Source organism: Triticum urartu, chromosome 7, assembly GCF_003073215.2.
Source record: "Triticum urartu cultivar G1812 chromosome 7, Tu2.1, whole genome shotgun sequence".
Classification (NCBI taxonomy): Eukaryota; Viridiplantae; Streptophyta; class Magnoliopsida; order Poales; family Poaceae; genus Triticum; species Triticum urartu.
In genome coordinates, this window is record NC_053028.1 from 607,153,369 (window position 1) to 607,178,266 (window position 24,898).

Below are 24,898 nucleotides of genomic sequence, written 5' to 3' on the forward strand. Positions count from 1 at the left end.
ATTTTGAAGCACAAGTGTGGAAAAAAGGATAGTAACATTGTCCCTTCTCTCTTTTTCTCTCATTTTTTTATTTGGGCTTCTTTGGCCTCTTTTTTTCTTTCCTCACATGGGACAATGCTCTAATAATGATGATCATCACACTTCTATTTACTCATAACTCAATGTTACACTCGATACTTAGAACAAAATATGACTCTATGTGAATGCCTCCGGCAGTGTACCGGGATATGCGATGAATCAAGAGTGACATGTATGAAAGAATTATGGACGGTGTCTTTGCCACAAATACGATGTCAACTACATGATCATGCAAAGCAATATGACAATGATGAAGCGTGTCATAATAAACGGAACGGTGGAAAGTTGCATGGCAATATATCTCGGAATGGCTATGGGAATGCCATAATAGGTAGGTATGGTGGCTGTTTTGAGGAAGGTATATGGTGGGTTTATGGTACCGGCGAAAGTTGCGCGGTACTAGAGAAGCTAGCAATGGTGGAAGGGTGAGAGTGCGTATAATCCATGGACTCAACATTAGTCATAAAGAACTCACATACTTATTGCAAAAATCTATTAGTTATCAAAATAAAGTACTACGCGCATGCTCCTAGGTGGATAGATTGGTAGGAAAAGACCATCGCTCGTCCCCGACCGCCACTCATAAGGAAGACAATCAATAAATAAATCATGCTCCGACTTCATCACATAACGGTTCACCATACGTGCATGCTACGGGAATCACAAACTTTAACACAAGTATCTCTCAAATTCACAACTACTCAACTAGCATGATTCTATTATTACCATCTTCATATCTCAAAACAATCATCAAGTATCAAACCTCTCATAGTATTCAATGCACTTTATATAAAAGTTTTTATTATACCCATCTTGGATGCCTATCATATTAGGACTAATTTTATAGCCAAAGCAAATTACCATGCTATTCTAAAATACTCTCAAAATAATATAAGTGAAGCATGAGAGATCAATAATTTCTACAAAATTAAAACCACCACCGTGCTCTGAAAAATATAAGTGAAGCACTAGAGCAAAATTATCTAGCTCAAAATATATAAGTGAAGCACATAGAGTATTCTAATAAATTCCGATTCATGTGTGTCTCTCCCAAAAGGTGTGTACACCAAGGATTATTGTGGTAAACTGAAAATCAAAGACTCAAATCATAAAAGACGCTCCAAGCAAAACACATATCATGTGGTGAATAAAAATATAGCCTCAAGTAAAGTTACCGATAGACGAAGATGAAAGAGGGGATGCCTTTTGGGGCATCCCCAAGCTTAGGCTTTTGGTTGTCCTTGGATTTTACCTTGGGGTGCCTTGGGCATCCCAAGTTTAGGCTCTTGCCACTCCTTCCAAAATCCATCAAATCTTTACCCAAAAATTTGAAAACTTCACAACACAAAACTCAACAGAAAATCTCATAAGCTCCGTTAGTATAAGAAAACAAATCACCACTAAGGTACTGTAATGAACTCATTCTTTATTTATATTGGTGTTAAACCTACTGTATTCCAACTTCTCTATGGCTCATACCCCCCCCCCATACTAGCCATAGAATCATCAAAATAAGCAAACAACACACGAAAAACAGAACAGTTTGTAGTAATCTGTAGGTTTCGAATACTTTCGTAACTCCAAAAATCCTACCAGATTAGGACAACCTAAATAATTTGTATATTGATCTACTTAAGTTTGAATCAATATTTTATTGCTCTCTGGTCAAAAATGAAAATTATTCTCGTGAGCGCATACTTTCTATTTTTTTCAGCAAGATCAAATAACAATCATCCAAGAAGATCCTAAAGGCTTTACTTGGCACAAACACTAATTAAAACATAAAAACATAATAATAACAGAGGATAGATGATTTATTTATTACTAAACAGGAACAAAAAGCAAGGAACAAAAATAAAATTGGGTTGCCTCCCAACAAGCACTATCGTTTAACACCCCTACCAAGGCATAAAAACAAGAATAGATCTAGATATTGTCATCTTTGGTATGCAATTCATAAGTGGATCTCATAATAGATTCATAAGGTAACTTAATTTTCTTCCTAGGAAAGTGTTCCAAGCCTTTCCTTAATGGAAATTGGAATCTAATATTTCCTTCTTTCATATCAATAATTGCACCAATCGTTCTAAGGAAAGGTCTACCAAGAATAATAGGACAAGTAGGATTGCAATCTATATCAAGAATAATAGAATCTACAAGCACATAATTCCTATTTGCAACAATAAGAACATCATTAATTCTTCCCATAGGTTTCTTAATGGTGGAATCCGCAAGATGCAAATTTAAAGAACAATCATCAAATTCACGGAAACCTAGCACATCACACAAAGTTTATGGAATCGTGGAAACACTAGCACCTAAATAACATAAAGCATAGCATTCATGATCTTTAATATTAATTTTAATAGTAGGTTCCTACTCATCATAATGTTTTCTAGGGATAGACACTTCTAATTCAAGTTTTTCTTCATAAGATTGCATTAAACCATCAACGATATGTTTAGTGCAAGCTTTTTTTTGATCATAAGCATGAGGAGAATTTAGCACGGATTGCAACAAGGAAATACAATCTACCAAAGAGAAATTATCATAATTAAATTCCTTGAAATCCAAAATAGTGGGTTCATTGCTATGTAAAGTTTTGACTTCTTCAATCCCACTTTTACCAATTTTTGCATCAAGATCTAAAAACTCCGAATCATTAGGACGCCTTCTAACTATAGTTGACTCATCTCCAGTCCCATCTTTATCAAGATTAATATTGGCAAACAAAGATTTAATAGGAGACACACCAATCAATTTTAGATCTTCATCATTATTATCATGAAAACTAGAAGAATATGCTTTTACAAAGCAATCTTTCTTAGCACGCATCCTAGCGGTTCTTTATTTGCACTCATCAATGGAAATTCTCATGGCTTTGAGAGACTCATTGATATCATGCTTAGGTGGAATAGATCTAAGTTTCAAAGAATCAACATCAAGAGAAATTCTATCCACGTTCCTAGCCAACTCATCAATCTTAAGCAATTTTTCTTCAAGCAAAGCATTGAAATTCTTTTGCGAATTCATAAATTCTTTAACACTAGTCTCAAAATCAGAGGGCATCTTATTAAAATTTCCATAAGAGTTGTTGTAGGAATTACGATAATTATTAGAGGAATTACTAGGGAACGACCTAGAATTAAAGTTTCCTCTATACGCGTCGTTACCAAAATTGTTCCTACCAACAAAATTCACATCCATAGATTCATTATTATTCTAAATCAAAGTAGACAAAGGCATGTCATTAGTATCAGAAGAAACACTCTTATTAGCAAACAATTTCATAAGTTCATCCATCTTTCCACTCAAGATATTAATCTCTTCTATCGCATGAACCATTTTACTAGTAGATCTTTCGGTGTGCCATTGAGAATAATTAACCATAATATTATCTAGGAGTTTAGTAGCTTCTCCTAAAGTGATTTCCATAAAAGTGCCTCCCGCGGCCGAATATAAATGATTTCTAGAAGCAAAATTCAATCCAGCATAATTTTTTGGTATAATCATCCATAAATTCAAACCATGTGTAGGGCTACGTATAATTAATTTCATCCTATCCCAAGCTTGTGCAACATGATCATGATCAAGTTGCTTAAAATTCATAATAACGTTTCTAAGAGAGATGATCTTAGCGGGAGGAAAATACTTAGAGATAAAAGCATCTTTGCACTTATTCCATGAATCAATACTATTTTTAGGCAAGGAGGATAACCAAGTTTTAGCACAATCTCTAAGCGAAAACGGAAATAGCTTCAATTTAACAATTTCGTTATCCACATCTTTCTTCTTTTGCATATCACATAAATCAACAAAGCTGTTTAGATGGGTAGCGGCATCTTCACTAGGAAGGCCATCAAATTGATCTTTCATGACATGATTCAGCAAAGCAGTATTAATTTCACAAGATTCAGCATCGGTAAGAGGAGCAATCGGAGTAATAAAATCATTGTTGTTGGTATTGTTAAAGTCACATAATTTAGTATTATCTTGAGCCATCATGACAAACAATCAATCCAACACACAAGCAAACAAGAGGCAAGCGAAAAGAGACGAACGGAAAAAGGACGAATGGAAAAGAGGCGAATAAAACGGCAAGGGTGAAGCGGGGGAGAGGAAAACGAGAGGCAAATGGCAAATAATGTAATGCGAGGGATAAGAGTTTGTGATGGGTACTTGGTATGTCTTGACTTGTGCATAGATCTGTTGGGGAACGTAGCAATAATTCAAAATTTTCCTACGTGTCACCAAGATCAATCTATGGAGTCATCTAGCAACGAGAGAGGAGTGGATCTACATACCCTTGTAGATCGCGCGCGGAAGTGTTCAAGAGAACGGGGTTGATGGAGTCGTACTCGTCGTGATCCAAATCACCGATGATCCTAGCGCCGAACGGACGGCACCTCCGCGTTCAACACACGTACGGAGCAGCGACGTCTCCTCCTTCTTGATCCAGCAAGGGGGGAGGAGAGGTTGATGGAGATCCAGTAGCACGACGGCGTGGTGGTGTTAGTAGCGGGATTCCAACAGGGCTTCGCCAAGCGCTGCGGGAGGAGGAAGGTGTGTCATGGGAGGGAGAGGGAGGCGCCAGGGCTTAGGTTGGGCTGCCCTCCCTTCCCCCCACTATATATAGGGCCAAGGGAGAGGGGGAGGCGCAGCCTTGGCCCTTCCTCCAAGGAAGGGTGCGTCCAGGGAGGAGTCCCTCCTCCCCAAGGCACCTCGGAGGTGCCTTCCCCCTTTAGGACTCTTCCTTTCCCTTGATTCTTGGCGCATGGGCCTCTTGGGGCTGGTGCCCTTGGCCCATATAGGCCAAGGCGCACCCCCTACAGCCCATGTGGCCCCCCGGGGCAGGTGGCCCCACCCGATGGACCCCCGGGACCCTTCCGGTGGTCCCGGTACAATACCGGTGACCCCGAAACTTGTCCCGATGGCCGAAATAGCACTTCCTATATATAATTCTTTACCTCCGGACCATTCCGGAACTCCTCGTGATGTCCAGGATCTCATCCGGGACTCCGAACAACTTTCGGGTTACCGCATACTAATATCTCTATAACCCTAGCGTCACCGAACCTTAAGTGTGTAGACCCTACGGGTTCGGGAGACATGCAGACATGACCGAGATGACTCTCCGGTCAATAACCAACAGCGGGGTCTGGATACCCATGTTGGCTCCCACATGTTCCACGATGATCTCATCGGATGAACCACGATGTCAAGGACTTAATCAATCCCGTATACAATTCCCTTTGTCTAGCGGTACGATACTTGCCCGAGATTCGATCGTCGGTATCCCGATACCTTGTTCAATCTCGTTACCGGAAAGTCTCTTTACTCGTTCCGTAACACATCATCCCGTGATCAACTCCTTGATCACATTGTGCACATTATGATGATGTCCTACCGAGTGGGCCCAGAGATACCTCTCCGTTTACATGGAGTGACAAATCCCAGTCTCGATTCATGCCAACCCAACAGACACTTTCGGAGATACCTGTAGTGTACCTTTATAGCCACCCAGTTACGTTGTGACATTTGGCACACCCAAAGCACTCCTACGGTATCCGGGAGTTGCACAATCTCATGGTCTAAGGAAATGATACTTGACATTAGAAAAGCTTTAGCATACGAACTACATGATCTTGTGCTAGGCTTAGGATTGGGTCTTTCTCCATCACATCATTCTCCCAATGATGTGATCCCGTTATCAACGACATCCAATGTCCATGGTCAGGAAACCGTAACCATCTATTGATCAACGAGCTAGTCAACTAGAGGCTTACTAGGGACATGGTGTTGTCTATGTATCCACACATGTATCTGAGTTTCCTATCAATACAATTCTAGCATGGATAATAAACGATTATCATGAACAAGGAAATATAATAATAACTAATTTATTATTGCCTCTAGGGCATATTTCCAACAGTCTCCCACTTGCACTAGAGTCAATAATCTAGTTCACATCGATATGTGATTAACACTCAAGGTCACATCCCCATGTGACTAACACCCAAAGAGTTTACTAGAGTCAATAATCTAGTTCACATTACCATGTGATTAACACTCGATGAGTTCTGGGTTTGAACATGTTATGCTTGTGAGAGATGTTATAGTCAACGGGTCTGAATCTTTCAGATCCGTATGTACTTCGCAAATCTCTATGTCATCTTCTAGATGCAACTACCACGTTCTATTTGGAGCTATTCCAAATAACCGTTCTACTATACGAATCCAGTTTACTACTCAGAATAATCTGGATTAGTGTCAAAGTTTGCATCGGCGTAACCCTTTACGACGAACTCTTTTACCACCTCCATAATCGAGAAAATTCCTTAGTCCACAAGTTACTAAGGATAACTTTGACCGCTGTCCTGTGATCAATTCTTAGATCACTCTTGTACCCCTTGACTGACTCATGGAAAGGCACATTTCAGGTGCGGTACACAGCATAGCATACTGTAGAGCCTATGTCTTAAGCATAGGGGACGACCTTCGTCCTTTCTCTCTATTCTGCCGTGGTCGAGCTTTAAGTCTTAACTTCATACCTTACAACTCAGGCAAGAACTCCTTCTTTGACTGATCCATCTTGAACACCTTCAAGATCATGTCAAGGTATGTGCTCATTTGAAAGTACCATTAAGCGTTTTGATCTATCCTTACAGATCTTGATGCTCAATGTTCAAGTAGCTTAATCCAGGCTTTCCATTGAAAAGCACTTTCCAAATAACCATGTATGCTTTCCAGAAATTCTACGTCATTTCTGATCAACAATATGTCAACAACATATATTTATCAGAAATTCTATAGTGCTCCCACTCACTTCTTTGGAAATACAAGTTTCTCATAAACTTTGTATAAACCCAAAATCTTTGATCATCTCATCAAAGCGTACATTCCAACTCCGAGATGCTTACTCCAGTCCTCAGAAGGATTGCTGGAGCTTTGCATACTTATTAGCATCTTTCAGGATTGACAAAACCTTCCGGTTGTATCACATACAACCTTTCCTCAAAAAATCGTCGAGGAAACAATGGTTTTTGGCATCCTATCTGCAAGATTTCACAAATAATGCAGTAATTGCTAATATAATTCCAACAGACTCTTAGCATCGCTACGAGTGAGAAAGTCTCACCGCAGTCAACTCCTTGAACTTGTCGGGAAACTTCTTAACGACAAGTCGAGCTTTCTTAATGGTGATACTTACCATCATTGTCCGTCTTCCTTTTAAAATCCATATGTACCTAATAGCCTTACGACCATCAAGTAGTTCTTCCAAAGTCTACACTTTGTTTTCATATATGGATCCTCTCTCGGATTATATGGCCTCGAGCCATTTTTGGAATCCAGGCCCACCATCGCTTCTCCATAGCTCGTAGGTTCATTGTTGTCTAGCAACATGACTTCCAAGACAGGATTACGTACCACTCTAAAGTAGTACGCATCCTTGTCATCCCACGAGGTTTGGTAGTGACTTGATCTGAAGTTTCATGATCACTATCATAAGCTTCCACTTCAATTGGTGTAGGTGCCACAGGAACAACTTCCTGTGCCCTGCCACACACTAGTTGAAGAGACGGTTCAATAACCTCATCAAGTCTCCACCATCCTCCCACTCAATTCTTTCGAGAGAAACTTTTCCTCGAGAAAGGACCCGATTCTAGAAACAATCCCTTATTGCTTTCGGATCTGAGACAGGAGGTATACCCAACTGTTTTTGGTGTCCTATGAAGATGCATTTATCCGCTTTGGGTTCGAGCTTATTAGCCTGAAACTTTTTCACATAAGCGTCGCAGCCCCAAACTTTTAAGAAATGACAGCTTAGGTTTCTCTAAACCATAGTTCATATGGTGTCATCTCATCGGAATTACGTGGTGCCCTATTTAAAGTGAATGTGGTTGTCTCTAATGCCTAACCCATAAACTATCGTGGTAATTCGATAAGAGACATCATGGTATGCATCATATCCAATAGGGTGCAGTTATGATGTTCGGACACACCATCACGCTATGGTGTTCCAGGCTGTATTAGTTGTGAAACAATTTCCACAATGTCTTAATTATGTGCCAAACTCGTAATTCAGATATTCATCTCTATGATCATATCATAGATCTTTTATCCTCTTGTCGCGACGATCTTTCAACTTCACCCTGAAATTACTTGAACCTTTCAATAATTCAGACTCGTGATTCATCAAGTAAATATACTCAACATCTACTCAAATCATCTGTGAAGTAAGAACATAACGATATCCACTACACGCCTCAGCACTCATTGGACTGCACACATCAAAATGTATTACTTCCAACAAGTTGCTTTCTAGTTTCATTTTACTGAAAATGAGGCTTTCAGTCATCTTGCCCATGTGGTATGATTTGCATGTCTCAAGTGATTCAAAATCAAGTGAGTCAAAACGATCCATTTGTATAGAGTTTATTCATGCATATCTACCAACAAACATGGTTCGCATGTCTCAATCCTTTCAAAAATGAGTGAGTCCAAAGATCCATCAACATGGAGCTTCTTCATGCGTTTTATACCGATATGACTTAAGTGGCAGTGCCACAAGTAGGTGGTACTATCATTACTATCCTATATCTTTTGGCATGAACATGTGTATCACTACGATCGAGATTCAATAAACCATTCATTTTAGGTGTAAGACCATTGAAGGTATTATTCAAATAAACAGAGTAACCATTATTCTCTTGAAATGAATAACCGTATTGCGATAGACATAATCCAATCATGTCTATGCTCAATGCAAACACCAATCTGGATGGTAGAGGGAGCGTACGATATTTGATCATATCAACCTTGGAAACACTTCCAACACATATCGTCATCTCACCTTTAGCTAGTCTCCGTTTATTCCGTAGCCTTTTGTTTCGAGTTACTAACACTTAGCAAACGAACCGGTATCTAATACCCTGGTGCTACTAGGAGTACTAGTAAAGTACACATCAACACAATGTATATCCAATATACTTCTATCGACTTTGCCAGCCTTCTCATCTACCAAGTATCTAGGGTAATTCTGCTCCAGTGGTTGTTCCCCTTATTACAGAAGCACTCAGTCTCGGGTTTGGGTTCAACCTTGGGTTTCTTCACTAGAGCAGCAGCTGAATTGCCGTTTCATGAAGTATCCCTTTGTTCCCTTGCCCTTCTTGAAACTAGTGGTTTCACCAACCATCAACAATTGATGCTCCTTCTTGATTTCTACTTTCGCGGTGTCAAACATCGCGAATATCTCAAGGATCATCATATATGTCCCTGATATATCATAGTTCATCACGAAGCTCTAGCAGCTTGGTGGTAATGACTTCGGAGAAACATCAATATCTCATCTGGAAGATCAACTCCCACTCGATTCAAATGATTGTTGTACTCAGACAATCTGAGCACAAGCTTAACAATTGAGCTTTTATCCTTAGTTTGTAGGCTAAGAAAATCGTCGGAGGTCTTATACCTCTTGACGTGGGCACGAGCCTGAAATCCCAATTTCAGCCCTCGAAACATCTCATATGTTTCGCGACGTTTCAAAACCGTCTTTGGTGCCTCAACTCTAAGCCGTTTAACTGAACTATCACGTAGTTATCAAAATGTGTATGTCAGATGTTCGCAACATCCATAGACAACGTTCGAGGTTCAGCACACTGAGCGGTGCATTAAGGACATAAGCCTTCTATGAAGCAATGAGGACAATCCTCAGTTTACGGACCTAGTCCGCATAATTGCTACTATCAACTTTCAACTAAATTTTCTCTAGGAACATAACTAAACAGTAGAACTGAAGCGCGAGCTACGACATAATTTGCGAAGACCTTTTGACTATGTTCAGGATAATTAAGTTCATCTTATGAACTCCCACTCAGATAGACATCCCTCTAGTCATCTAAGTGATTACATGATCCGAGTCAACTAGGCCATGTCCGATCATCACGTGAGACGGACTAGTCAACATCGGTGAACATCTTCATGTTGATCGTATCTTCTATACGACTCATGCTCGACCTTTCGGTCTCTTGTGTTCCGAGGCCATGTCTGTACATGCTAGGCTCGTCAAGTTAACCTAGGTGTTTTGTGTGTGTAAATCTTCCTTACACCCGTTGTATGTGAACGTTAGAATCTATCACACCCGATCATCACGTGGTGCTTCGAAACAACGAACTGTCACAACGGTGCACAGTTAGGGGGAACACTTTCTTGAAATTTTAATGAGGGATCATCTTATTTACTACCGTCGTTCTAAGCAAATAAGATGTATAAACATGATAAACATCACATGCAATCAAATAGTGACATGATATGGCCAATATCATTTTGCTCCTTTTGATCTGCATCTTCGGGGCTCCATGATCGTCATCGTCACCGGCATGACACCATGATCTCCATCATCATGATCTCCATCATCGTGTCTCCATGAAGTTGCCTCGCCAACTATTACTTCTACTACTACAGCTAACGGTTAGCAATAAAGTAAAGTAATTACATGACGTTTATGTTGACACGCAGGTCATAAATAAATTAAGACAACTCCTATGGCTCCTGCCGGTTGTCATACTCATCGACATGCAAGTCGTGATTCCTATTACAAGAACATGATCAATCTCATACATCACATATATCATTCATCACATCCTTTTGGCCATATCACATCACATAGCATACCCTGCAAAAACAAGTTAGACGTCCTCTAATTGTTGTTTGCATGTTTTACGTGGCTGCTATGGGTTTCTAGCAAGAACGTTTCTTACCTACGCAAAAACCACAACGTGATATGCCAATTGCTATTTACCCTTCATAAGGACCCTTTTCATCGAATCCGATCCGACTAAAGTGGGAGAGACAGACACCCGCTAGCCACCTTTATGCAACTAGTGCATGCCAGTCGGTGGAACCAGTCTCACGTAAGAGTATGTGTAAGGTCAGTCCGGGCCGCTTCATCCCACAATGCCACCGAATCAAGATTGGACTAGTAACGGTAAGCATATTGAACAAAATCAACGCCCACAACTACTTTGTGTTCTACTCGTGCATAGAAACTACGCATAGACCTAGCTCTAATACCACTGTTGGGGAACGTAGCAATAATTCAAAATTTTCCTAAGTGTCACCAAGATCAATCTATGGAGTCATCTAGCAACAAGAGAGGATTGGATCTACATACCCTTGTAGATCGCGCGCGAAAGCGTTCAAGAGAACGGGGTTGATGGAGTCGTACTCGTCGTGATCCAAATCACCGATGATCCTAGCGCCAAACGGACGGCACCTCCGCGTTCAACACACGTACGGAGCAGCGACGTCTCCTCCTTCTTGATCCAGCAAGGGAGGAGGAGAGGTTGATGGAGATCCAGCAGCACGATGGCGTGGTGGTGTTAGTAGCGGGATTCCAACAGGGCTTCGCCAAGCGCTGCGGGAGGAGGAAGGTGTGTCATGGGAGGGAGAGGGAGGCGCCAGGGCTTAGGTTGGGCTGCCCTCCCTTCCCCCCACTATATATAGGGCCAAGGGAGAGGGGGAGGCGCAGCCTTGGCCCTTCCTCCAAAGAAGGGTGCGGCCAGGGAGGAGTCCCTCCTCCCCAAGGCACCTCGGAGGTGCCTTCCCCCTTTAGGACTCTTCCTTTCCCTTGATTCTTGGCGCATGGGCCTCTTGGGGCTGGTGCCCTTGGCCCATATAGGCCAAGGCGCACCCCCTACAGCCCATGTGGCCCCCCGGGGCAGGTGGCCCCACACGATGGACCCTTCCGGTGGTCCCGGTACAATACCGGTGACCCCGAAACTTGTCCCGATGGCCGAAATAGCACTTCCTATATATAATTCTTTACCTCCGGACCATTCCGGAACTCCTCGTGATGTCCGGGATCTCATCCGGGACTCCGAACAACTTTCGGGTTACCGCATACTAATATCTCTATAACCCTAGCGTCACCGAACCTTAAGTGTGTAGACCCTACGGGTTCGGGAGACATGCAGACATGACCGAGATGACTCTCCGGTCAATAACCAATAGCGGGGTCTGGATACCCATGTTGGCTCCCACATGTTCCACGATGATCTCATCGGATGAACCACGATGTCAAGGACTTAATCAATCCTGTATACAATTCCCTTTGTCTAGCGGTACGATACTTGCCCGAGATTCGATCGTCGGTATCCCGATACCTTGTTCAATCTCGTTACCGGAAAGTCTCTTTACTCGTTCCGTAACACATCATCCCGTGATCAACTCCTTGATCACATTGTGCACATTATGATGATGTCCTACCGAGTGGGCCCAGAGATACCTCTCCGTTTACACGGAGTGACAAATCCCAGTCTCGATTCGTGCCAACCCAACAGACACTTTCGGAGATACCTGTAGTGTACCTTTATAGCCACACAGTTACGTTGTGACGTTTGGCACACCCAAAGCACTTCTACGGTATCCGGGAGTTGCACAATCTCATGGTCTAAGGAAATGATACTTGACATTAGAAAAGCTTTAGCATACGAACTACATGATCTTGTGCTAGGCTTAGGATTGGGTCTTTGTCCATCACATCATTCTCCCAATGATGTGATCCCGTTATCAACGACATCCAATGTCCATGGTCAGGAAACCGTAACCATCTATTGATCAACGAGCTAGTCAACTAGAGGCTTACTAGGGACATGGTGTTGTCTATGTATCCACACATGTATCTGATTTTCCTATCAATACAATTCTAGCATGGATAATAAACGATTATCATGAACAAGGAAATATAATAATAACTAATTTATTATTGCCTCTAGGGCATATTTCCAACAAGATCTCCCCGGCAACGGCGCCAGAAACCCTTCTTGCTACCTCTTGAGTATGTGTTGGTTTTCCCTTGAAGAGGAAAGGGTGATGCAGCAAAGTAGCGTAAGTATTTCTCTTAGTTTTTTAGAACCAAGGTATCAATCCAGTAGGAGACTACGCTCAAGTCCCCTAGTACCTGCACAAACAAACAAGAACCTCGCAACCAACGCGATAAAGGGGTTGTCAATCCCTTCACGGTCACTTACGAGAGTGAGATCTGATAGAGATAATAAGATAAATATTTTTGGTATTTTTGTGATATATATTAGAAAATAAAGATTGCAAAATAGATAGTAAACTAGAATTGTAGGTTGGAAACTTATATGATGTAAAGTATACCCGGGGGCCATAGGTTTCACTAGTGGCTTCTCTCAAGATAGCATGTATTACGGTGTGTGAACAAATTAATGTCGAGCAATTGATAGAAAAGCGCATAGTTATGATGATATCTAAGGCAATGATCATGAATATAGGCATCACGTCCGTGACAAGTAGACCGAAACGATTCTGCATCTACTACTATTACTCCACACATCGACCGCTATCCAGCATGCATCTAGAGTATTAAGTTCATAAGAATAGAGTAATGCATTAGGCAAGATGACATGATGTAGAGGGATAAACTCAAGCAATATGATATAAACCCCATCTTTTTATCCTCAATGGCAACAATACAATACGTGCCTTGCTGCCCCTGCTATCACTGGGAAAGGACACCGCAAAATTGAACCCAAAGCTAAGCACTTCTCCCATTGCAAGAAAGATCAATATAGTAGGCCAAACCAAACTGATAATTTGAAGAGACTTGCAAAGATATCAAATCATGCATAAAAGAATTCAGAGAAGAATCAAATAATATTTATAGATAATCAAGTCATAAACCCATAATTCATCGGATCTCGGCAAACACACTGCAAAAAGAGTTACATCGAATAGATCTCCAAGAAGATCGAGGAGAACTTTGTATTGAGATCCAAAGAGAGAGAAGAAGCCATCTAGCTAATAACTATGGACCCGAAGGTCTGTGGTAAACTACTCACACATCATCGGAGAGGCTATGGTGTTGATGTAGAAGCCCTCCGTGATCGAATCCCCCTCCGGCAGATCGTCGGAAAAGGCCCCAAGATGGGATCTCACGGGTACAGAAGGTTGCGGCGGTGGAAAATGTGTTTCGTTGCTCTCCTCAAAGGTTTCAGGGTACGAGAGTATATATATATAGGTGAAAGAAGTAGGTCGGTGGAGCTGCAACGGGCCGACGAGGGTGGGGGCGTTCCCTCCTACCTCGTGGCCGCATCGCTGCTTCCTTGACGTCCACTCCAAGTCTCCTGGATCACGTTTGTTCCAAAAAAGATCTTCGCGAAGGTTCCATTCCGTTTGGATTTCGTTTGATATTCCTTTTCTGCAGAACACTGAAATAGGCAAAAAAAACAGCAATTTGCACTAGGCTTTCGGTTAATAGCTTAGTCCCAAAAATAATATAAAAATGTATATTAAAGCCCATTAAACATTCAAAACAGATAATATAATAGCATGGAACAATCAAAAATTATAGATACGTTGGAGACGTATCAAAGCCCTATTTTCTACTAGTGGGGGCACCTTCTTAGCGCACGTTCTTTCATGTTGGTATCAACATGGCCATGGATCGGGATTCGGGAGTGGCTCAATGTGCCTAGGTACATCAAGCGTCCACAGAATTAGCTCACCAATGCGATAGGCAAGTCTAGCTAGCATGACGAGGAGAATATATCAAGGGCTCTAGATCGTGGAGGAGGCTTGGCTCGACAGGGTTTAGGAGTTGGGCACGCTCGCTATGGCTGGCATGAGGTAGATGGAAAAAGTGCGGGGTGGGAAAACTTAAGGCTTTCGTCGTGGGCAAGTCAAGAAACAATCAAAGTAATTATTGGTAAAGAAAAAAAAACGTATCTTATAAACAATACCCATATGTCTTACATTTGGAACAGAAGAGTAACTAATAAATGTGTAAAGGCTACCTCCAAGATAGATGTACTGAATCTGGAATTCTGGTTGCATGTGAATGTGATACAACGATCGCAATGCATGATGAGCAGCCATCACAACATTTTCTCTTCATATGAAACCGCATGAAGAAGGCATCAGACACGCGCATCACACAACTTAATTTGTCCATTTATCAGTGTATATATTGTGCTCAGTGCTCCCATCAAAATGAAGCGGCGGGACAAGGTGGCCATTGATAGATTGACGAGGAAGCACAAGGAGATGGCGGCTAGACTTCTCATGATCATCTATCCTCCTTGAGGCCGTAGTGTGTCTTTTCGGTGTTGCCCCTAGCTTGTACCGTACTTATTTTCCTTTTCTTTCTTTTTTTCGTTTGTTTGTTTCTGTGGACCTCCATGGTTTGGTTGGATGTTGCTGGTTGTGGTTGCTTTATATATAAAGTGAGGCAAGAAGCCTTTTTCGATAAATGAGGCTGGGTAACAGAGAGTAGCTATATGCGTGTTTCTGCCTCAAAATGTAACCAACTCCAACTCCAAGTTACAAGTAGCAAGGTAATCACTGAAGAACATTGAACATATCTAGTTTGCAGGACTGCCACCAGAGCCACGTCAACTGCAACATCCGCGTAGATGAACCGAGTTGCCGCCACAATTCCCACAAAAATTTATGTGGTCAGCGCGGACAAGAGCCACCAGGTCGGCGGTGGCGCCACTTACATCATGAGTTCCAAGTTGCAGTGGAGGCATTGGTTGTTCGATGGATCTCCCCGGCAGTAGATAACAACCCCAGTGATGCCATGTATAGTTGCAGTGTCCAAGCGAGTAGGACTTCCGACACCGCAAAAACGAACTCATTGTCACTACAAAGCTGAATGTGTTAGTTTCTTTCCTGACGCCTCCCGTTCTCATTGTTTGCCCCCAAAAGTGTTACATGTCCACTTTGTTTGATACTTGCTCTGTTCCTCTACTCATGCATGTTGCTCCTTTAGTAAACGTTCTGGTGGCCGGTGGGTGAGACCGAACTAAATGATGAATGGAGAAGTAGGATATAGCAATTCTATAAATAATGAGCTACTCTATGGGTTCTTCTATGTTACTCCCTATCTCTAGCATATTCACGGAAAAAATGAATGATGTTTTATAGTATGTTTGCGTGGCAAACGGCAAACCTAGCATATGATTTTATTTTACTTTATTATGTATTTATAAACAAAGTAGCATATGATTTCTAAGTTTCATACTAGCTTGACCATGACAGTCTCACTATTCCTTGGTAGACTGTATCTAAAATAGCAATATCATTTTTTTTTGCCTAATTGAATCTCTAATTAGAAAAATGAAAGAGCTTCCACTATTTGTGTTTCATTGCTCCCCACGTCCGTACATTCATATGCGCCCGGCTCAATGAGACCCCTCGCACGTCCCTTGCCCTTACACTGTTGATTCCCTACCCACAAACATTGGATGCCTCTTGACTGCTTCACGATCCACATGATTATATCAATTCATCAAGATTAACTACAAATAACATAAGTACCAACAACCAAATTTAAACGAAAAAGAAAACATTTAAATAGCAAGACAGTCCTGTCTAACTCGCCTTTATTCATGAGCTCGCACATAGCAGGAAAATTGTCAAGCCAAAAATTGGGCAACAACAGCCTGTCGCGCTCGATGCATGTCGCCGGTTGTGCCCTGCCATTCTCCGAAACCCCGCCTCTCGTGATCCTGTACGGGAGAAGGACGATCAGGTTTTTGAGGAGCACACTCACGCGACTGCTGGCAGCGACGACTTCGCGAACGACGACTTCTTCCCCGAGCTCGGCAACCTCATCCTCGACGACATGGACGACAACGTTAACGCCGGCGGTGCTGCTCCCGCTGCACCGTATGTGATTCTATCCTTCCTGTTCGAGATCGTGGTAGAATTCATGTTTCTAGTATGTGCCCTAGATGTGATTTGTTCATCTGCTATGCTAGTTCGCGTGATTAGTTTAATCTCTGCTAATGTAGTCATGATTTATCTTCTAATTATTCGGATTAAATCTCGTAATAATTTGCTCATATTTCCAACAATAGGTGAGGCCAATCAAGCCTACGAGGCAATGTAGCCGAGTTCGACAAGGACTGAGGGGTGACCAGACGATGTTGTTGACGTCGTCGAGATGCCTCTGCCAAGAGGTAATAAGTCCCGTTGTCGAGGTAAATAAAGGTTTCAGTATCCTCCAAAATACAAGTCCCATCACCAAGCACGGTGAACTTGATGAGATAATACAATAATATGTGTGGTGTTTGACTTTTCGTTGTACTGAGTCGATCCATATATTAATAACTTTATATAGGCTCGATGACACATACTCGTGATGGCACCTCTGCAAAGCCTATTATTTTTAGGATAAAAGTGCCACTGCCACTATTGCAAAAATTCTTACACAATTCTTAAGCCGGGGTTAAACCGGGCTCCGCCGAGTATTTTCATACTCGGCTTTACTTAATTTTCCTGTGGTGGGTATTTTAGAAAAACAGCGATGGCGTGAATTAAAAATGGTGCCTTATATTAGACCGGCTTTCACCGTTGATCATATTCACGGGCACTTGTCTTATATATAAGCCTAGAATAAAACAGCGGCTCTCAGCGAAAAAAGCAACATAAGGGCCGGCCAACTCTATCGGAGGTGGCACCTCTATAAGCTGAGTGTGCCACTCAGCTTATGTTTCACTCTGAGTGAGTGTTGCAGGGCCCCACTCACGTTTTTCTCATGCCCGGAGCCCTTATGTGTAGCCACGTGCCAGCTGTAAACCGAGTTCTCACTAAGTACGCTCGACTTATATGTAAATTAAACAGTGCCATTTGGTACACAATTTATAGGTAAGCCGAGTGCTTGCTAAACACGTTCGGCTTGTTAGAAATTTGGGAAGTGTCATTTGATCATGGGAGCTCCCAATGCCTGCCACATGGCTGTAAGGCGAGTATATTCCTACGCGCACTCGGCTTATAGGGTGTAAGCCGAGTGTTGCACTCGTCTTAGAGCCCATATTGCTTTTTTGGGTTGTTTGTTGGAACAACCCTCCAATTCAAACAACACTATATATATAGAGCTATATCCAACATGTACAACAAGTTCAAACAACAATATATAGGACCGTACAACCATATGGGACCAAGATGCAAGTTCATAACCATATATAATTCCAACTTCACAACCAAGCATGAGTTCTAAGTTCATAAGTAAACAACCATACATGTCCATATACTAGCATAGCTTCACGACCAAGCTTGAGTTAGAAGTTCACGAATAAGAGGAAGTTCATGAACAACAAGCAAAACACACTCAGAGTAGAAGATGATCTCCATGGACACAAGCTCTAATATGCTTTATCGTAGCATTTATATTTTCTGGAGCATCTACAAAAGAATCACAACAAATAATTTCATCTGTTAATGGTGTTTGTTATGTCTTATAGAAAAGAAGTAACATTCGGCCCGATGGAACCGTGGAAATGATAACATCCACAAGAACAACGAACTGGACAAAGATTATCAAATTATTCAGCCCACCAAACTCGATATGACCTACACCCTTGCCTACTCCAACATCCATCTTTGATCTAAGCACTAACTTGTTGTAAGCATCCCCCGCCTCCTGCTTATTCATAAACCCTTGATAGGAGCTATTGTTGTAACCAGACACTTGTTCATTGCATGCCTCCCATGAATCGTACGCTCATGGACACCTCCCTCTGTACACCACATACCATCTAATCTATCAAGACAGAAGAACAAGACTTGAACAAATAGGAAAAGGTTAGAAGAACACATGAAACATAAGCAACATTAGAATTAACGATTCATATACCCAAAAGCATCACAAGTTCTACTCAAGATCAACTCTGAGTCGACATCAACAACTACTTTTAGTACATCAACATCAAACTATCTAAATCAGGCTACTTCGAGAAAGGAGCTCTACTTGGACTGGTGGTCAGTGAAGCTGGTGACCGTGGAGTCGAAACAGGTGGGCATGTCCCCCTAGTGGAAGAGCCAGCATCCTCGACACCGGCGGTCAACGAACTTGGCGGGATTGGGTCATCGCACTCCTCAGGCACGCTTCTTTCTTGGCAAGCTCATCAACAAAATTCTGCTACTCGACACATATTCGTACCATCATATGGCAATGCCCTTGACCTTTGCTTGTCCTGAATGGGTTGTAGACTGCATGGTCGGCACTACTTGGCCACACTTGTCCTGAATGGACTGTATATCGCATGGTCCATCGTTGATATGCCGCTTTCCACACCTCCCAAGTTGCTTATCAAAAATGAAGCAATTGTTGTTGAAAGAATCTAGTCGGGACAACACACTAGACACGCCATCAAACTCTAGATCTGGCAATCCCGCTCTACGGAGATGTTGTATGAGGAAACCATACTGCCAGTCGACAACCATGAACCAAACACATGATCCATCGCCTTCCAGATGCTCCCGACACATACCAGTACTATCTGTATCCGCTCCTGGACTACCTCCTAAGCTCCGCGCTGGAGCAAACACCGTTGCAATTTTGCTCGAGGATACAAGTCCACAACAGAGATGTTGTTGCCGCCATGTCATCCCCACATGAATAGACTAGTTCCCAAATATATCATCGCCCATAGAGCAAGAAGCCTTGTCGGACAAAGATCTGGAGTTTTTTTATTCTAAGGCACAGTCGCCGTCGTCGGAGCTAAGGCATCGAACGACGAAAATCTAAACTAATAGGGCTCTAACCCTATAGCTACACAGGTCTGCACGCATGAGATCTAGTGACCCACATCACCACTAGCAACCAAGAGGCTGTTAGCGAAGGGGGCCGCCCGAAAACGGCGCCCAAAAGCTCGTCGCCGTTGCGGCGGCTATATTACCTTAGAAAGGCTAATTGGTTAGTGGTCCATTCTTTTAACTTCATGTGTTAAATCACATACAAATAAGCATAAAATTGTAAAAAACTACATACCGAAAGGCTTGATGACTGAACTTCAATTTTTCTTGCTGGTATAATATACAACATGAATTTATGACGCACCAAGATCACAATATGACATTCTTACAATGGACAGGTGGCTTGCTTGATGTACTATTGTGCTTCTAGATGTACTGGGGCTCGATTAATTCAACATACTAATCTAATATCACATAATATTCAAATAGCCAGCATCAACTTTAATTGCATGTATTAAACTACAAAAAGAACCCGTTAATCACACATACAAACTACATGCTAGATTTGTTCCTTGGTTGTTTCTGTGGGACCTTTCAAGTATGCATACACCTCTCTCCGGCTAAGGATCTATAATTGGAAAGTAAACCAAATGCCGAGTAGGACCTCCTGGCGTTTCATTCAAGTTCGCTGGCATAGTGGCATTGCAAGGTTGGATCTACATTTTTTCCGAAAAGGAGGTTAAGACCCCCGGCCTCTTCACCAATGTGATGCACACAATTATTTTTATTAATTATTAAAGAGAGCACAAGACAAAAACAACCACTGTCGAACCATTACAAGATATGAAATTAACACCTATGACTAAGTCAACTTCTTCCTCAGCAACGCCTTCAACAAAGAATAAGCAACCTAGCGCCATCATCATCATGAACACAAGTTCATCGTTGCTGAGCCCGACCAATAAAGGCTAGGGCAAAAGTTTTCACTTCGGACGAAGCGGTGTTTCGATCAACATCCTGATGACAGATCATTAGGAAGTCACATGTGTTAGTACTCCACACTAGGCCAGAATAGCACTAGCCGACTGGTGGGATACCATCCCATCTTGGATCTACATGCTGATCAATGTAAACAAAGTCAACTCATATATGTATGCAGTGGCGGAACCAGAGGGTGTGCCGGGTGTGCCATGGCACACCCAGAAAATCTGGGATTTTTATATATATATATAGAAATTTTGACTGTTGACTATTGAGCCCAGGCGGCCAGGCCCACCTCATCTTCTCGGGCTCCACTATGAGCGAGCGAGAGAGAGGCACAGGCGCAGGCGCACAACCGCATCTCGCTCGGCCGCCGCCGCCGCTCCCCGCCTCCGCCCAGTCGCTCCCCGCTCGCGCTCGGCCACCGCTGCTGGGCTCTCGCGCGTGGCGGCCGCCGCTGGAGCTCCTTTGGTCCTTCCCGTCACGGCCATCGACCGTCGCGCCTCCCCTGCCGAGGCGCCGTCGAGCCGACCCAGACCAGATGGCCGCCGCCGCTCCGGTCTCCGGAGGATCTGCTCCCGCCTCCCGACGCTCTCCTCTCCTCCGGTCCTTCCCGCTCCACCGCTCCTCGCCCCGGTCGTGGCCTCGTGGGTGAGTTTTGACGGCGGCCTCCCCTACAGCTTTGAACATATGCTCAATTTTTGTCTGAACAACAAGCATAGTGCGCTCATGTTTGTCTGAATTCTGAACAACAAGCATAGTGCGCTCGGCGGCCTCCCCTACAGCTCTCTCAAATTGAATCTTGCATATATAGCAAACTGATGCTTGATTGCTTCTGCTCTAAACATATGCTTGCTGAAAATCTTATATAGCAAACTGATGCTTGCTTCTGCTCTAAAGTCTGAACATATGCTTGCTGAAAATCATATGTTTGCAAACTGATGTATTTCGGATGCTGCTCTGAAACATATGCTTGTTATTGCTCTGAATCGTATGCTTACAAACTGATGTAGCAAACCGATGCTTTTTCTGAAACAAATGTATGTTTGAAAACTGGGACGTGTGCCATTTTTTGTTCTGTTGTCTTGCTGTCTTGTTGTCTTGCTGACATTATGTTCTAATTGTAGAACTGAAGATGAAGAGGAATGGTGACATTAAGTCTTTTTTCCGGAATTATGAAGCAAAAACAAGAAAGGTTGCAGCCGAAGAGCAACCTGAACCTGATATTGATCCACCTCCAGTCCATTCGGATGCAGAGATTGACATTGATATTGATGATGAAGCACCACAGCAACCATCACCCCAACATCCACATGCAAGGTCCTATAATATTCAAAGGCTTCCACCTGATCCAGGGAAAGGATTCCTATTTCAGATTATGATGTTAATGATCAAGACGAAGTTCGGAGCCGGTACATTGCAAAGAATGCAGTCCAACCATATGCACACAACTTTGAAGTCAAGAAAATGTATGGTAAAAATCGACACTTCAACTTTGTTTGGTTTGAGAACTACAAATGGCTAGAATATAGTGTCAAATATGAGGCTGCATTTTGCTTTGTGTGTTATTTGTTCAAAGGCAAATCGAATGGGGGGCCTAAGGGTGATACCTTTGTTAAAGGTGGTTGGAAAAATTGGTATAAGCCTGATGCATTAGACAAACATGAGGGTGGTATTAACAGCATTCACAACAAAGCTCAAGAGAAGTACAATTTATTTGTGGCACCCCAACCATCAATTGACAACATTATGGTGAGGGTGGATAAAGAGGATTTGCGTATGTACAAGGCTAGGCTGACTTATTCACTTAGATGCTTGAGGTTTCTTTTGAACCAAGGATTGGCATTTCGTGGACATGATGAGAGTGAAGAATCTAGCAATAGGGGGAACTTTGTTGAACTTCTTAAGTGGCTTTCGGAAAATGATGAAGAAGTTAATAAACTTGTTGTGAACAATGCTCCTGGGAATTGCATCTTGACTAGTCCAAAGATACAAAATCAAATAATTGAATGTTGTGCGGTGCAAACAACTAAAAGAATTATTGAAGATATTGGTGATGACCACTATGCAATCCTAGCTGATGAGTCTAGTGATGCATCTCATAAAGAACAACTTGCTCTCTGCATATGATTTGTTGACAAATCGGGAAGAGGATGTGAGAGGTTCCTTGGAGTTGTTCATGTTGCCAATACAACTTCATTGTCACTTAAGGATGCAATTCAAACTTTGCTTAAAGATCATCATTTGACCCCTAGTCAAATGCGTGGGAAAGGATATGATGGGGCAAGCAACATGAAAGGGGAGATTAATGGGTTGAAAACATTGATCATGAATGAGTCACCCTCTGCCTATTACATCCATTGTTTTGCACATCAACTTCAGTTGGTTCTTATAGCCGTGGAAAAGGAAAATGAATCATGTTTGTGGTTCTTTGATCATGTTTCTTACTTGCTCAATATTGTTGGAGTTTCTTGTAAGCGCCATGACATGCTTCGAGATGTTAGAGCTCAAAAGGTTTTGGAAGCACTTGAAATGGGTGAGATTGAAAGTGGAAGTGGGCTAAATCAAGAGATGGGACTAGCTAGACCCGGCGATACTCGTTGGGGTTCTCATTTTAAAACCATTATGCACATTGTTAGCATGTATTCCACAATCCTTGAAGTACTTGATGCTATTGGAAAAGATCCTTCACAAAAACGTGAGTGGACAAGAATACGTGGAGTTGCTCAAGCCATTGAATCATTTGACTTTGTTTTCAATCTTCACTTGATGCTTGTTATTCTTGGCTATACAAATGAGTTGTCCAAATCTTTGCAAAAGAGAGATCAAGATATTGTTAATGCAATGGCACTTGTTAGTTTGGCAAAGAGTAGAATGCAACACTTGAGGTCTCATGGTTGGGAAGAATTTCTTGCAAAGCTAACCTTATTTTGCAACAAACATGACATTCAAGTTCCTTTGTGGGAGGATACTTATGAGCATTATGGAAGATCACGTCGGTATTATGAAGTACAAACAAATGATGATCGTTATAGAAGAGAGGTATATCTTGGTGTCATTGATCAAACCATTCAAGAGCTTGACAATCGGTTTGATGAGGTTAATACGGAGTTGCTTATTTGCATGTCGGCTTTGAATCCAATCAACTCATTTGCTTCTTATGATGCACTCAAGGTAATGAGACTTGCTGAATTCTATCCCATGGACATATCAAGCACAGATTTGATAAGGCTAGAATTTCAACTTACTACTTTCATTGATGATATGAGACAAGATGATAGGTTTAGAAATGCAAGTAATATTGGTGAGCTCTCTATTATGCTTGTTGCAACAAAGAAGCATGTTCTTTATGATTTGGTCTACTTACTCATCAAATTGATATTGATTTTACCGGTGGCGACGGCGGGTGTTGAAAGATATTTTCAGCAATGGATCTAGTGAAAAGTAAGTTGAGGACTACTATGAGTGATGATCGCTTGAATGATTGCTTGGTGACATTTATTGAACGAGATGTGTTCATGAAAGTAAGTGAAGATGACATAGTTGATACTTTCATGGCAATGCAAAAACGTAGAGTTACCTAGTGATGTAATTTTCTACTTGTGCTTCTTTTGTGTAAGACTATTCGTATTGTAATTTCGCATATTTGAGATATATTTTGTGAACTAAATTGTTGTGAAATTTGAATTGAGCTATTCATGTTATTATTTTGCCATATTTTGTCTGACACTTGGATTAGTAGAATTTTTTTTAGAGTGTGCACACCCTTCATTTCATTGCTGGGTACGCCACTGGATTCCAGTGACATGGAATATGACCAAACCAATTTATTTATTATCAACAAAGAACCAAATGGAATTCTTGAGACCTGCACGTACAAATGCCCCTGGAAGTTTCGGAGAATTTCGTAAAAAAATTATGGTGTGAACGCGAGAATGAAATTTTAAATATCAAAGTTTTACAAAAGGGCATATGTGGGACCCACTTGCACGAATTGATCCGCCGATAAGATCATAGTTGCTCCTCAACAAGTGGACAATGCCCATAAATTCTGGACAATTTTGTGAAAATTTATAGTGCGAACACAAGGTTGAATATTTAAATATCGATGTTCTAAGAAGCCTACATTGGATATACTTGTATAATTGTTTGTCGATGACAGCTAAGTAACTAGTCTGTACATCGACAATGTTGGTCAAATTTCAGTTGATTCCAAGTAAATTTTTATCCGTCAACACAAGGTTCAAATTCTAAGCAGTGAAATTTCCATATGACATCGAAACACAAATATTGGAATGAAATTCTATCAGAATTAGATTTAAAAAGTTCAATT

At 41.9% G+C, this 24,898-nt stretch overlaps 1 protein-coding gene across 1 annotated transcript; it reads left to right on the forward strand.

Annotated features, from left to right (window-relative positions):
* The first annotated feature begins 21,052 nt into the window (after positions 1–21,052).
* LOC125521315 (zinc finger MYM-type protein 1-like) lies at positions 21,053–24,305 on the forward strand. Its single transcript, XM_048686372.1, has 2 exons — positions 21,053–21,216; positions 21,693–24,305. Exon 2 carries the CDS (start codon positions 22,825–22,827, stop codon positions 24,001–24,003), a length of 1,179 nt encoding a protein of 392 aa, XP_048542329.1. The 5' UTR covers positions 21,053–21,216; positions 21,693–22,824; the 3' UTR covers positions 24,004–24,305.
* The last annotated feature ends 593 nt before the right edge of the window (positions 24,306–24,898 follow it).